Source organism: Zootoca vivipara, chromosome 9 (assembly GCF_963506605.1).
Source record: "Zootoca vivipara chromosome 9, rZooViv1.1, whole genome shotgun sequence".
NCBI classification, from domain to species: domain Eukaryota; kingdom Metazoa; phylum Chordata; class Lepidosauria; order Squamata; family Lacertidae; genus Zootoca; species Zootoca vivipara.
The window spans coordinates 20,147,386-20,162,294 of record NC_083284.1 but is presented as its reverse complement, the minus strand read 5'-3'; the positions used below and the strand labels follow the sequence as shown (position 1 = coordinate 20,162,294).

The following is a 14,909-nucleotide window of genomic DNA, read 5'->3' as shown; positions in this document are numbered from 1 at the left end:
ATAACATTTAAAGAATATCTAAAACAATACATATTTGTATTGTTTTATTTGTATTGTTGTATCTGACGAAGTGTGCATGCACACGAAAGCTCATACCAAAATAAAAACTTAGTTGGTCTTTAAGGTGCTACTGAAGGAATTTTTTTTATTTTGCTTCTACTCAGACCAACACGGCTACCTACCTGTAACTAAAACAATACAGTATTGTGAAAATGCAAATCTCCTGACATGTCTAGTTTGAATCTTGAATATTAAGGAAAATTGCAAATGTAGCAAATTTTCTGGATATGTAACAGATATAACAGGAAAGGCATATATGTTAAGAATATGTAGAAAGCACAATGAGGTGAATTGGAAGTCAAAAGTGTGTGTGATGTTAGACAATGTGTTGTTAGTTAAAGTTTAGTTGTCATTGAGGTTCCCACTCTCACATACCAAAGAAACAAGGAGATTCCACCTTATTTGATTCCATTTCACCCAGCTATGCACGCAGGTTTCTCTTTCAGAGTGTCCCAGTTTGTAATCTGTTCTCCAGCATACATTTTAACCCAGAACACCACTGGATCTCTTGAGTGAGGGATGAAGTTCTTAAACAAGGACTGAGCCTACTTTTTTTTTAAACAAGCTGAACACCACTCCAGTCTTCCATCTCCCAACTACTGCTCTTCACTAACCCACACTTGCAGACTACCGCGCTACTGTGAAATGTGCAAAACTTAAACTGAGCCCTTCAAGATATACAAAGCAACCTGCCTCAGAAAGGAAGCAGAGCTAATATGCAACTCAAAAGGAAAAGGAAACATAAGCGACTTTCTCCTCCAACACTGTAAAAACTTTGGAAGCCACAACTTTAAACAAAGACAGTGTAACCGAATTGGTGTGTGTGTGTGTGTGTGTGTATGACTGTAATTGTGTTTTTGTTTTGATTTTAAGGGAGGGCATTCAATTTCATTGTACTATTTAAAGTACTGTACAATGACTATAAAGTATCTGTCTTTGTCTGTGTTGTTATATGTAAATTGTTTTGCAATAAAGTTAAAAAACAAACTATGGAGGATTTGGCTATGAAGCAATCTTAAAATGTAATTATTATGAAGACAAGGGAAATAAAACACAACCGAACCCCCACCCTTTCTTCTGGTCTTCAAACTCAGGAGTATTTGGGGGCCGAGGACAGGCTGGATATAAACGAAAGCTGCTTTTTATAGCCTTAAAATGCGACATTTTCGTTAAAGCAGCCCTTTGTGACAGGAGGGAATCCGCAAAGACCCCGAAGCGAAGTCTTTTCCCACTCCGGGGGTCTTTGCAACGGCTGGAGTTGGATGGAAAGGGGCGAGGCCGCCCCGGGGCTTTCCTGGCAAGCGAGGCCCGGGCGGAGCGTTAGGCCTGCGGTCGCCATGGCGACGGGAGCGCGTGGTGGAGGCCGCCGAGCAGCATGTACGACCGCGCTCCCCGCGTCTTGACCTTGACCATCGGCGGCACCTCGTCCCACCTGGGGCCGGGCTGCTACGAGTTACCTCCCGACAACAAACGGCTCCAAGGTGAGGCGAGGCGAGCGGGGAGGGGAGAAGCCCGGGCGGGCTGGAGGCCAAGGCCCGCTCCGCCCTGGGCTTCCCCCAGGCCAAACTCGGCTTCTTTACCATTGGAAGGCTGCCGCGTTCATTCATTCATTCTTATTTGTTTCTTGAGATTTATACGCCGCTTGGTCGCAACAGCAGCAACCCACGTCAAAGCGGTTTACCAAAAGGATAAACTGGGGTGGGTTTATGTGTGGGGATGGGATTTTGGGAGGGCAGGCTCACTCAGCCCGACCCAGGACTTTTCCGCTTGGAAATAAATCCTGTTATTGAGCCCAGTGGGTCTCAGTAAAGCTGCACTGAATTGGGTGGAGCATATTTCTCAAGGAAGACTGCAGCTTTTTCAGTTGTATTTTTTTTTCCCAATCGCCACCACCTGTGTTTCATTACTTAATTGAGCAATCGATGCACACGATCTTGTTGCTTTTCTAAAGCGAATATCCTGTTTTGCGTCCTGAAAAAATTCCCCAAATAAGCAGGAGATTTAAATAATAACAATAACAATAACAACAACAGTAACAATAATATAGACAGGCATTCACCACGTTCCGTATCGTCGTTTGCTTCCACTTAGGGGATTCCAGAATGTTTTATATTTTTCAGAAGTGGCTTTTATTTAGAAGTTAAACACTTGAGTTAAATCAAAGGTCACATCCGCATCATATGTTTAAGCAGATTTATACTGCTTTAACAGTCATGACTTTTCAAAAGAATCATGGGAATTGTAGTTTCTTAAGGCTATTGGGAGTTATAGCTCTGTTAGATGTGAATAATGGCAGTTCCCTGATTCTCTGGGGGAAGTCATGACAGCTAAATGAGCTTTAAATGTGTAGCAGTGTGCATGGGACCAAAGTTATTCCCAGGTTTTTACAATGTAGCGTTTGGCATTCTTTCCTAGTTTGAAAGATATGACACTTGTACAGAAATTATTCTTGGCACACTGCTCTGGTGAACAAATGTTCTAAAATGGGAAGTGGGGGATAAATCCCCACAACAGGGATCACTCAAGCTTTTAAGAGGAACTTGAAAGGCAGAAATGTTGTCCGGGGGGAATTTCAGAAATGTAGCACTTTGTCCTGGATCTTAGGCAACTCAATTGAAAAATTGCACTTTTTGGCATTTTTGTTTTAAAAAATCTCAACAATTTTGGGGTCTTCCTAAAAAATGCAATATGGCAACCCTATTATGTGCCTCAGGTTCAAAAGAGGTTTTGAGGAACAACTGCAAGACAAAACAATATATGCAATAACAGGGACAAATACAGCAAAGCCTTAAATATTCTTTGAGCTACAGCTTCTCAGGTTTTCCTGATGCAATTTATTCAGTCTAGCAGCATGAGGATATGAAAGTTTTATCCACAAGAATTCTATTCAAACCACCCAGATGCCGATGGTGTTTAAATAAGGTACTGTATATGAAAATCCAGTTTCTCTGCTGTTATTATTGGAATGTAAGAACTCTGCACTTGTACAACTCCCAACTCTATAGAGGAAAGGAATGATGTAGCCCATACTAAGAAAAAAGAAAAGTCAACAGCTGCAGTTTATTACAGAACTGTTGGTTCGGTACATTATAAATAAAAGTGCTTCAGGCATATTGTGCATGGTTGCATGAGCAGAAAAGAAGCTCTCATTTGAAAGACAACTTGTGTGCTTGGCAGGCAACTGGGCATTGGATCTCACAGTCCAATTTAAAAGCAGTGTCTTCTTAGTATTTATTTTCCCAAACCAGGTTTTCTGGCTTCATTATTTAGGATGAGAAAGATTTCTATACTTGATGCATTCTCAGTGTGAGATAATGGTTAAGTAAGGGCTTGATTCCTCAATGATGTCACAGTTACCATTTACCCATTTGTGCCATTTATATTTTCTTTGAACCAGAACACAATGGCAGGCTTTTAAACACACTTTATCTCAGTGGCACACAAATGGAAATATATCCACCTCCTCATATTGTTGTTGTGTAGTCGCTTAGTCGTGTCCGACTCTTCGTGACCCCATGGACCATAGCACGCCAGGCACTCCTGTCTTGCACTGCCTCCCGCAGTTTGGTCAAACTCATGTTCGTAGCTTCAAGAACACTGTCCAACCATCTTGTCCTCTGACGTCCCCTTCTCCTAGTGCCCTCAATCTTTCCCAACATCAGGGTCTTTTCCAAGGATTCTTCTCTTCTCATGAGGTGGCCAAAGTATTGGAGCCTCAGCTTCACGATCTGTCCTTCCAGTGAGCACTCAGGGCTGATTTCCTTAAGAATGGATAGATTTGATCTTCTTGCAGTCCATGGGACTCTCAAGAGTCTCCTCCAGCACCATAATTCAAAAGCATCAATTCTTCGGCGATCAGCCTTCTTTATGGTCCAGCTCTCACTTCCATACATCACTACTGGGAAAACCATAGCTTTAACTATATGGACCTTTGTAGGCAAGGTGATGTCTCCGCTTTTTAAGATGCTGTCTAGGTTTGTCATTGCTTTTCTCCCAAGAAGCAGGCGTCTTTTAATTTCGTGACTGCTGTCACCATCTGCAGTGATCAAGGAGCCCAAGAAAGTAAAATCTTTCACTGCCTCCATTTCTCCCCCTTCTATTTGCCAGGCGGTGATGGGACCAGTGGCCATGATCTTGGTTTTTTTGATGTTGAGCTTCAGACCATATTTTGCGCTCTCCTCTTTTACCCTCATTAAAAGGTTCTTTAATTCCTCCTCACTTTCTGCCATCAAGGTTGTGTCATCTGCATATCTGAGGTTGTTGATATTTCTTCCGGCAATCTTAATTCCGGCTTGGGATTCATCTAGTCCAGCCTTTCACATGATGAATTCTGCATATAAGTTAAATAAGCAGGGAGACAATATACAACCTTGTCGTACTCCTTTCCCAATTATGAACCAATCAGTTGTTCCATATCCAGTTCTAACTGTAGCTTCTCATATATTGTATCATACTTTATTTATTTATTTATTTAATTTATTTATTTAAGTCTAACATGATTACATGAATTTGATATCAACCATGGCATTAATCAGAATAATACTGTTCCAACTCTTACCCATTCTTTTTAGCTATTAATTCAGAAAATGTGTGACGGGAAGTCATCAATAGTTTTTCGTAATGAAAGTGCAGGATAAAGATCCTATCATACAATGGACCCCCAACTCTCATGTAAGCCGAGTGCACTTTTTTCTGCATTGGTGTTGTCATATGCAGCAGAACATGCTAACTTTTCACCTTAGTGCAGAAGGCCCCAACAAATCTAAATCTAGATTTAGCAAATAATGCTGATGTTTATCAATTGTTTATATTTAGAGAGCCTAATGGAAATGAAATATTTTATTTCTGGTCAGCCCTGTTGAATGTCTAGGCAGATGCGGTATTTACTTGTGTTATTTTAAAACTCATTTGAACATACTTGTTTAACCAAAGTTTTCTTTGCTACATTAAATGCTGCTATTAAAAATGTCTCTCAATTCAAATGTGGCATGCAGTGGAGGGAGGAGGGCTGCTGTTTGAGAACAAAGTCAAAACCCAATTGGTTGAGCAGGAGTTGTTTCAACCATGGCAATACAAATTCAGACATAATCACACACAGTAAATAAAGGGAGTTGCATTGTTGACATATTTTGAAAAACGAGATCTAACAACTTTTCATCGCTGAATGATGACCTGAAGCAAATTCTAACAAATTCAAATTGCCTCCCCTGCCCCTTCCCCCTGCAGGTGGCTATGCTCCGTTTCTTTCTTTCGCAAGTCGTGGCCATGGAAGTATTTATCAGAATGCTGAGAGCGATGTTCCAGGACCAGGATCCTATGAGATCGAGAAAACACAGGTAAAATTATACTGGTTGAATAAATTGGTTATGGCAGGTGGAGTTTGCAGTTCTAGAAGCAGTAAGTGGATCTCTGGTATAGTCAACAATTAGTTGGACATGGAACACAATCCTAACCCACCTGCTGTTGCTGGTTGAGGGAGACTTAAGATGGTATGTAGGTGCCCTATTGCTGGTGAAGGGGAGCTCCACTGGTGAGGCTGTGTTCTAGTGGGTGGAAAGCTACTACTATTGGTAGCAAGCAGAAAGCCCTGAAATGCAGCATTTCAGAGGCAGGATGCTGGCATCTTTGACTGATCTGAATCCTAAGCCCCATGGATCTATCAAAGGGCTCAGTCCTCAGGCCTCTCAGCTGTCAGGCTCCACCCTGTCTGGAGCGAGCCAGCAGGGCTTGGGATGTAGCGGTGGATCTGCCACTCCAAAACTCCATGGTGTCAAGTGAGAATTGTATTCAGCCTATTTCTCTTCCAGATTAAAAATGTGTACAAATAATTATTGTATCCCAGAATGTACTACTGCTGGGTGGTTAGTAGAGATTTTAAAATTCATTTTTACTCTTATTTTTCTGCATGATATGAAATGCACGTGGTTCTTGTAGGTGTGGGAGCTAGATTGAGATTCTTGATATGCTCTGCTAGTACAGGGTGCAGCTTTAAAAGCAGAGTGCATGCACAGTTGAACAAGTGACGGAATGCAGATTTTGGAATATGGGAGATATTTTAGCAAAGAGATGGGCAAACTAAATGAAACTTTCCATTCGGTGTCTTTATCTGCAAATATCAAAAGAGGGCTGCTTTGAAGATCTGTCCTCACTCAGCTAAACTTCGCGTGAGGTGTAAAAGCATCAGAGGGCACCTTTGGTGTAAGACCTTTGGCTCTCAACCCTCAGTTTCCTTGGCAGCAGATCTTTAAAACAGCCCTGTAGCAAAGAAATGGACAAACACCTGGGTGTGCATGTGTGTGCTTTGCAGGGCTGCTTTTGAGAAAACAGGTGTGGGTGGGCATAAGACCCACCATTACAGGAAGCATATATTGTAAGAGTGGGTGGCCTTTTCAACCTCCCATTTTCTTGCGCACAGATCTAAAGAGTAGCCCATTAGCAGACAAATGGGTTTCTTTTTAGAGCCTCAGATTGGGTGACAAAATGAACTGAGTTATTTCCAATTACTTTGGAAAAAAGGAGTTCATTTCCAAGTCTATACGAGGGGAGCAGCGGTAAGTTCTCTCTTCTAGGCATTATACAAACTGCAGTGCAAAAAGGTAAGGGATAGACATACATTTCTTGCTAATATTCCACAGTCCCTTCCTGTCATCTTTTAGAATTGATACATATTATTTTTATAGGCAATAACCTATATATTACACTTAGGGCGGTAGAATTTGCTTTGGAAGCAAAGAAAATATGAGCTCAGTATATTAAAGATCACAGTGTGATTTGTGCTTTTGTTAATCTTACTTGATATCCAGTATTTTTAATATAAGGAACATTTGGAGGTTTAATATAAAGTATGAGTGGTTTTATTTGTTTTATTCTGTTTAGGAGTATTGGAGTTATTGTTGTAATATTTGCTTTGTATATCCTGGATGCTTTACTGCCTATATATTTTTTTCAGATTGTCATGGCTATAAGCAACAAAACTCATATTTATCAAATACAACAATATTTTCTAAGATGAAAGTCTTAAATATTGCAGTTAAATCAGCTCTGTGAGGTGGCTGTTCAAGTGGCAAAACAAGAATGTCTATAAATCACATTAGTTGTGTCAAATGTCTCAGGATTAGCAATCCTTTTAATTCAACCTACATGTCCTAATATTGTAGTCAACCTTTCAAGCTACCAAGCTTTGCAGCATATGATTCTTTTAATAAACAAGATAAAAAAGGGAGCAGGAAGGTGTTTCATCTCCCAAAACAGATGGATGCCACCAGGAAAGGTGTTTGGTTTATTGTGTGCATTTTATTTAAAGTTTGAATGCCAAATGTTGGTTCAACATTTGTGAAATATGTGTGAGCAAAGCAGGTAGAGTAACTTGTAAACAAAGTTAAAGTAATTCCTACCAGTAGCACCTTAGAGAACAACTAATTTTGTCATTGAAATGAGCTTTCGTGTGCAACACGGCTACCTACCTGTAACTAAGGTTAAAGTAAGTTATCATACAGAAGCTTGGTTTTATGTGCTATAGGTATTTGTTGGTTCATTAGTTATATGCTAAGCTTGTTCTCTCTAGTGGAAAAAAGAAAGTAACTTAGTTACTATCAGTGTCATGCTTAGGTTTTGATTATTATTTTTTAAAACACTAAGGTTGAAACAATTGCTTTAGGGTTTTTTATTTTAAATATGTTTTTGAATCTTGTTATCTTTTCAAAGCAAACATGTTCACTGCAGCAGTTTTTATTCACTAACTCTAACTTATATTTGCAAGCAAAATACTTTCAGCATTCTATAGCAGGCATCCCCAAACTGCGGCCCGCCAGATGTTTTGGCCTACAACTTCCACGATCCCTAGCTAACAGGACCAGTGGTTGGGGAAGATGGGAATTGTAGTCCAAAACATCTGGAGGGTCGAAGTTTGGGGATGCCTGTTCTGTAGTGTGCCCACAAAGCAGATTTGTTTGACTGCCCTTTCCACTTTAAAAGGATGAGATGTCTGTATATTTATTTTTTGGCAGTCTGGGAGAGGCAATCTAAAGGAAATATAGAAAAGTGAGATGGAAATCCTGGTGGAAATATTAGTTTTTACTAGGCTGCTCAAAATCTCTAGCAGGTTGCAAACTAGGATGGCATTTACCCTGGGCTCTGAGTTACCTGGAAAGCAGAACACTTTTTAATTTAAAATATTTCTATCCTTTTTGAATTTCTCTGGAAAGAAAAGTTTCTATGTAGCTAAGAAACACACGGTTGAAACTAGTATCAATTTAAAGCAATATCAAAACATAGACAATCACAACAATAACCAGCAGCATTAGTAAAACTCCCCACACAGAATAATAAACCCAAATCGCCAGCGAATAACTTAACAGTAGAAGAAGCACAATATTCTGACACAAGTGAGGTATAAAACATCAGCCACCTACCACTGAAAGCCTCTCAGAATCACAAGGTCTCTACTCAGTGGGAAAAGCTGCTATTTACGGATGAGACTAGGCTGGCTTACCTGGGGAGATCACTCCAAAATGGGCATTGCCTATTGTAGCTACCCACCAAACATCAGCCAGCATCTAAACACAGATTAGTACTGGGTCTCAGATGCTGAACAGAGTATGGGGGAGGCCACATTTGCATGAAGATGGTCCTTAAGGAACCTAGGTCCCAGGCTGTAGGGCAGGCATCCCCAAACTGCGGCCCTCCAGATGTTTTGGCCTACAACTCCCATGATCCCTAGCTAACAGGACCAGTGGTCAGGGATGGTGGGAATTGTAGTCCAAAACATCTGGAGGGCCGGAGTTTGGGGGTGCCTGCTGTAGGGCTTTGAAAGGTAAGAGCTAGCAATTTAAATTGGGCCTGAAGATGAACACTGTCAATATTCTATTGTAGTCATTGCTAACCTGTTTGTCTGCAAGTGTTCTATTCCACCAGCTATGGCAGTGACACTTTGGACAAGTGAATGTTTGGACTTTTGGGGGGGATTTGGCAAGGTGGCCCCTTGTAGAGTACAGTACTGTATTGGGGCCCTTCTGGCTGTGGGCCTGGGACCTGTGTAGCCTCTGTACCTGCCTCTTGGCAGCCCCGATGTCTTTTACAGTATATGGTGTTGTATAGATAGTGGTGATTGTCACATTCATGGTCTATTTTGCTTAACCTCTAGAAAATTGTTAAAGGGGGCAAGAGTCCTCAGTATAAAGAGAAACGTTTCCGAGAGATCCGTGCCGATACACCTGGTCCTGGAACATATTGCCAGCCTCCTTCAATGGGTCAAGACATCTGTAGGATAAAGAAACCATCAAAAGTCTCTGCAGCACAGGTACATCAGCATAAAAAGGGATATACTGTTGTAATTTTGTTGTTTATATGAGCTGTCAGGACTGATTACTTTTTTTCCTATGTGAAGAAGAAGAAATGCCCATGTACACTGAGAAATTTACAGTGATGTCTCTTCTGCTGCAGTTGAAAGCCTGTGTAGTATCCTTCTATTGCCCTTATATCTAGCGCTGTTACTTGCAGTAGGTTTCGGTGCTTCAGTGCCAGGCATCAGATATCCACATGATGCTACTTTATTGATTAGGTAGAACAGCAGGATTCTTTCCTAGTGAGGCAGAGCAGAAAGATTTTTTTTCCTCTTTCTTGCCCAAACTCCTGAGAATATTATGGAACCTGGAATGATTTCCACCAGTTTCTTCTGATCCAGCAAGTGGAAGGTTATAAAAACACTCCCCTCCTTGGACCCAAGGTCTTTGGGTGTGGGTGTGCACGCAAAGGTTTCTGATTCAGTGAGATGTATGTGTGTGTGTGTGTTTATTACACTCCCCTTCTTTAGAGGGCTCCCTTCATTTGTCAGAAAGAAGTTGATCTTGGGTCTGCTTTTGAAATATTTTAATTTTTGGTGGAAGCTGCGATTTTTGAGTAGATTCCAGGGTGTTGGTGACTCTGCTCCATTTCTGCTGAACGATGAGTAACCTTCTGTACCACAACCTTGCCACAACAGCTGTACTGTATATGTCAAGGATTGCTGTGGTTGTTATATCAATCGAGTACAGGAGGCTTTTTCAGAATATACATACAGTACAGTGTTGCTTCACACAATGCAGCCAAACATAATTCAGCTAGGCAGAAAATTTGCCACTTGTGTTGTATTTCTTTTCTTTTCTTGGGCTCAAGTCTCTTTATTCTTTCCACAGCTGATGTCAAGATACAGGAGATGTCAGGCTGGATGACATCTCATTTAAATTAAAAGCATGTAAATCTTATACTGCACACAAGAAACATGTCATTTTGTAAAGAATTCCCTTTAGATTCATGTTCCGTGCCAAATCTGTTAACTATGTATTTAGGTTTGGTGTCTGCATCATCAGTGTGTTAACTTCAGGACTCTCCCTGGTTTTCTCTTGGAAGTCAGCCCATGTAATCAAAAATATAACATTGCTCCCATTATAAGCAAGTACAGGTAACTCGCACCTTCTGCATATTATACTTGTGCAATTGCAGGTTTTTGTGGGTGGGTGGGAAATAAATAATTGGAGAGTGGGGGAAAAAAATCACGGTTCCCTGCTCTCCATTTGTTTATTCTCCCCCGCCTACCTGCACACAGCTGCAATCACGGGCTTACTAGGCTTTGGGAAGGCGGTGCGAGGGTTCCGGCAGGGTACAAAAATAGTTAAGAAAGAAACCAGGGGGCACCCTGCCCTCCACCCCCCCCCAAAAGTCCAAGTCTGGTGAAGATTGAGTAGCTTAATGGATATTGAGTTCTGACTGCCTGGAGAAAAATGGAACACTGGGAGCAGTTTGTCTGGTATCCTGAACAGAAGCCCTCCCCATTTTGTTGCAGGCCCCACTTCTTTTTTTTATTTTATTTGCAGATCCTTAAATACGCTAAGCCACGCACCTCGGCCAGCCGAATTGGCTGGCTGGGGGGCGTGACACGGCCGGGACTCCCTGATGATGCGGGGGCTTAGCTACATCCCCACCATGCACAGGGAGGCCACGTAGGTTGCCCGCAACACTGCCCTGTGAGGAAGTGGAGCAGCCTTACTTTGGTCAAGTGTGCAGAGTCAATAGCTCATAGACTTTCTTTAGCATGTTTGTTGAGAAGTGGAAAGGATACTCCTTTTTAAGGTAAATTCCACTGGACATGAATTGGACAACTCGTAAGTGTGTTAAGCTGTTAGAAAGATGTGCTATATCTGTAACAAGGTATATTGCATTTGTTTCTACAGAAACTTGCAGAATGCATCAAAGTCTTCCGAAAATCAGAGGCTCCCTCTATCCCTTCCCAAGGACAATCATTTGGTTATGAAGAGGCTGCTGATGGCACTCTTTTAAAGCATTCTCCTCCTTTTAGAGACTCTACTTTAGGTCCGGCATACTATCAGACAAAAGGTGTAAGTAATTTTAAAATTTTGCATTATGGGTGTCATGACTTGGACCTCAAGTAGCACTCCGGACACAGAAAGGAACCAGCCAGGTGCTGTTGGAGGGAGTGAACTCAAGTGAACCTGAACCTGACAACTAGGATCCCCTGGAACTCAAGGCTCGTTAAGTGTGATTTGTATCTCCATAATTTCAGGGTCATTGATATCAGGTAAAGTTGAACTAAGGGGCTTTTAGGTTTGGGATGAAACTGGCTCTGGGGCCTACTGTGTCTCTGCATCAGTGTGTCTGGCTTTTAGATTTAGAGGGTGTGCCCCTGTATAAATTTACCTTTTTATCGCCTCTCATAGGTAGGTCATAAAATTCATTTTTTTGTTGCGTCGCTACGTATTTTTGTTTCATTTCCTGACTCTCCCTACTTTATCTGATTCTTTGGCCCTTTTAGCCCTGCTTACTGTTTCTGTCTTGCATGCAGAATTTCCGTACTTCGGTTCTTGCTATCTCCAGCTGAAAAAGAATCAGGTAGCAGGATACCCAAAATGCTTGGGCTCCTGGAGACAAGGGTGCCAGCCTGGGGGAGCATAAAAACCATGCCTCTCCACTCTGGAGGGTGTGGTTACGAGCCTGTCTGCCTGTCTGCGTGCTCCCCTGTCCACTCCTTTGGTGGCCAGGTGAGGCATGCAGGCTTCTCTGGGTGCCTTGGCAGAGGAATCTGGTTGCTGGTGTGGGCCGTCATAGCAGGGCGCCCCTCCCCAGTTGTCATTGCTGGCAAAGGAGGGAGCGGGGCAAGAGTTGAAGGAGGAAAAAGGAAGGAAGCAAAAGGCAAAAGGAGTGAGGGAGGAAGAAGGCAGATAGAACTGATGGAGGGAAGGAGCAGAGCAGACCTGACCCTGACGGCCATGGAGGAAGTCATTGGCATACCATTAAAGGTGACAAAAAGAATTTTTTATTATTATCATGGTCTCTACTGGTTTCAGAAAAGACTGATACATCTCATTGCCAAGAGTGCAAAGGACCGGAGGGCAGGCACCAATACATCTCTTTACCTAGGGTGCAAGGGAGCATAGGTACACATCTCTTCCAGTCAAAACATATTGGTCTGGATAGATAAAATACAGCCCCCCCCTCTTCCTCCTCCTTTGCTTTTCATGGCATTCATGCTTGGATTTAGCCAAAATTTATAAAACCATAATAAGTAACCATTGTCTTCTTAAAGTTTAGTTGTATATTACTCATTTTCAGATTAAAAAAAAGCAACATGCTATGTGGAAAACCATAATGTTGCAGTTGTTAATTATAGCTATTTTACAGAATGCTTGCAGATACTTCACTGTATTATAAAGCAGCAATTTCTTCTTTCAATAAGATTGAATAGAATAACATTTCTAAAATAGTGTTTTGTTCAGATATGTTCCCAGGGTGTATTTTCTAAACCGGCAATTGATGTTAGTTGAAAGCACGCATGTTGCTTGTTAGAAGCTGTATGGAAGTTCTGAGGTATGCAAGCAATCCTTGTAATTTTAAGCACACCTCATCTTTAGTGACAGAACAGTGATTTAGAATTTGCAGTTGACTAAAATATGGAATCACTACAAGAATGCTCGGAATTCTCAATTTGTTTGTTATACTTTTTAAGTCAGTGCATTAGGTGGCAGCAGAGTCATTAAAATGAACTACTGTACTTGCCTTTGGCATTATAAAACATGGAGTGCATTTTACTTTACTCAAGTTGAGTTACTGTGTTAGATGAAGAGAATGAAAAATAAAATCTTTAACGTTTTTGAAAGATTAAGAATTCTGTATTGGAAAAGTCATACATGATTCAGTAGATGCATCCATGATTTCTTTGTGTTTTATGAATTATGTACAATATAATTTGGCTCCAAATATTATATTTATTTACCGGTAGCTAAATAGTTGAAATCTTGATATCCAGTCAAAAATGATCTACTAGTTGGTTAACAATGATCTATTTCCAGATGCATACTAAAACACAATATACAAAACAATAAGCCAGTTATTTAACTACTTAAACACCATGACCCAAAACGAAATCAGCAGCAGAAACCCAAAAGACTAGCCAGAAAGGAGAACCTCTTGAAATCATAGAACCTTGAAACTTTTTTTTTCAAGTAGGGGGATGAGCAACCTTTGTTATCTTGTGCAAAGTAACACTGTGACTGCAGTACACTGTAACAATAATATTCTAATGGTAGTCCTGTACTCAGATGTAAGTGCCATTGTTTTCATTGAGTCTCACTCCCAGATAAGTGTGTGATTACAGACTAAGATGTGTGTCACAGAGAACAGGGGTAGGCAATTTACACAATTTATTGCAGTTAGTGGTGTCAGTTACAAAGGCATGGACAGTTGTAACGTTGGTAATCATGAGTAAGAGATTGGGAGCCAGTGTGGATATCTATCTATCTATCTATCTATCTATCTATCTATCTATCTATCTATCTATCTATCTATCTATCTATCTATCTATATTCTTGCCCCCAGCTCTTCAGTATTCCAGGACAAATTTTATCCACCTTTGATGATGGTTAAGCGTTGCATCATCACTGATATTAATAGATTCTTAACCTGAATTCAGATCCTAGTTAACTAGGGAGCCTGGATAGAAAAGGTAGAGATATAATTCTAGACTGCTTAGAACAGTGTTTCCCAACCTTGTACCTCCAGATGTTTTGGGACTACAACTCCCATCATCCCTAGCTAGCAAGACCAGTGGTCAGGAATGATGGGAATTGTAGTCCGAAAACATCTGGAGGCACAAGGTTGGGAAACACTGGCTTAGAAGACAGGGGAGAATTTTCTTTGGAGGATTGGTGGGAGGAATGTGTCATTTCTTTTACCACTTCCATTCTCCCATGGAAGGGAGAGTCTCCCATGTCTCCCAAGGACATAAGGAAAGCTTGCTGGATGAGGCTCATGACCCCTTCTATTCCAGCATTGTGTTCTTACAGTGGCCAACCAGCTTCCTTTGAGAAACCCACAAACAGCACCCAATCTCAGGAGGACTCTCTACTCCTGCAGTTCCAGCAAGTGATATTCAGAAGCTCACTGCCTCTGACCACGGAGAGCAGAACTATTGCAACCGTAGTAGCTATTGATAGCCTTTATGTCCATGAATTTGCCTAATTCTCTTCTAAAGCCGCTCAAGTTGGTGTCCAGCTTGATCATTTTGGTTGCCCTTTTCTGAAAAAAATTGCTTGCTGTTGGTCTTCATGTTTTTAGCAAGGTGCTCCTTAAATTCTTCACTCAAGTTCTTCAGGGCTTTATACCAAGGACCGGAAGACCTTTAAGAAGCCCTCTGGCAAGAGCAAACATTAACTTTCTCTTTCCTGGCAGCTCTCTGGGTGAGAAGGGGGGTTGAGATAGGGATGGCAAGCAACAAGGGAGAAAAAATTTGGCAGAGAAAAGGTCTGTACTACCAACTTTTTGCTCCAGCCCCACCCACTGCCAGCTTTCGGCCCCTGACA

General features: G+C 41.4%; 1 protein-coding gene across 1 annotated transcript in view; it reads left to right on the top strand.

The window, feature by feature from the left end:
• The first annotated feature begins 1,424 nt into the window (after positions 1 to 1,424).
• Positions 1,425 to 14,909, top strand: part of STPG2 (sperm tail PG-rich repeat containing 2) — a 217,468-nt gene continuing 203,983 nt past the window's right edge. Inside the window, exons 1-4 of the mRNA XM_060278456.1 lie at positions 1,425 to 1,541; positions 5,287 to 5,396; positions 9,203 to 9,358; positions 11,268 to 11,432. Of these exons, the coding sequence (XP_060134439.1) occupies positions 1,436 to 1,541; positions 5,287 to 5,396; positions 9,203 to 9,358; positions 11,268 to 11,432 (537 nt within the window). The 5' untranslated portion in view covers positions 1,425 to 1,435. The remainder of the gene's footprint in view (positions 1,542 to 5,286; positions 5,397 to 9,202; positions 9,359 to 11,267; positions 11,433 to 14,909) is intronic.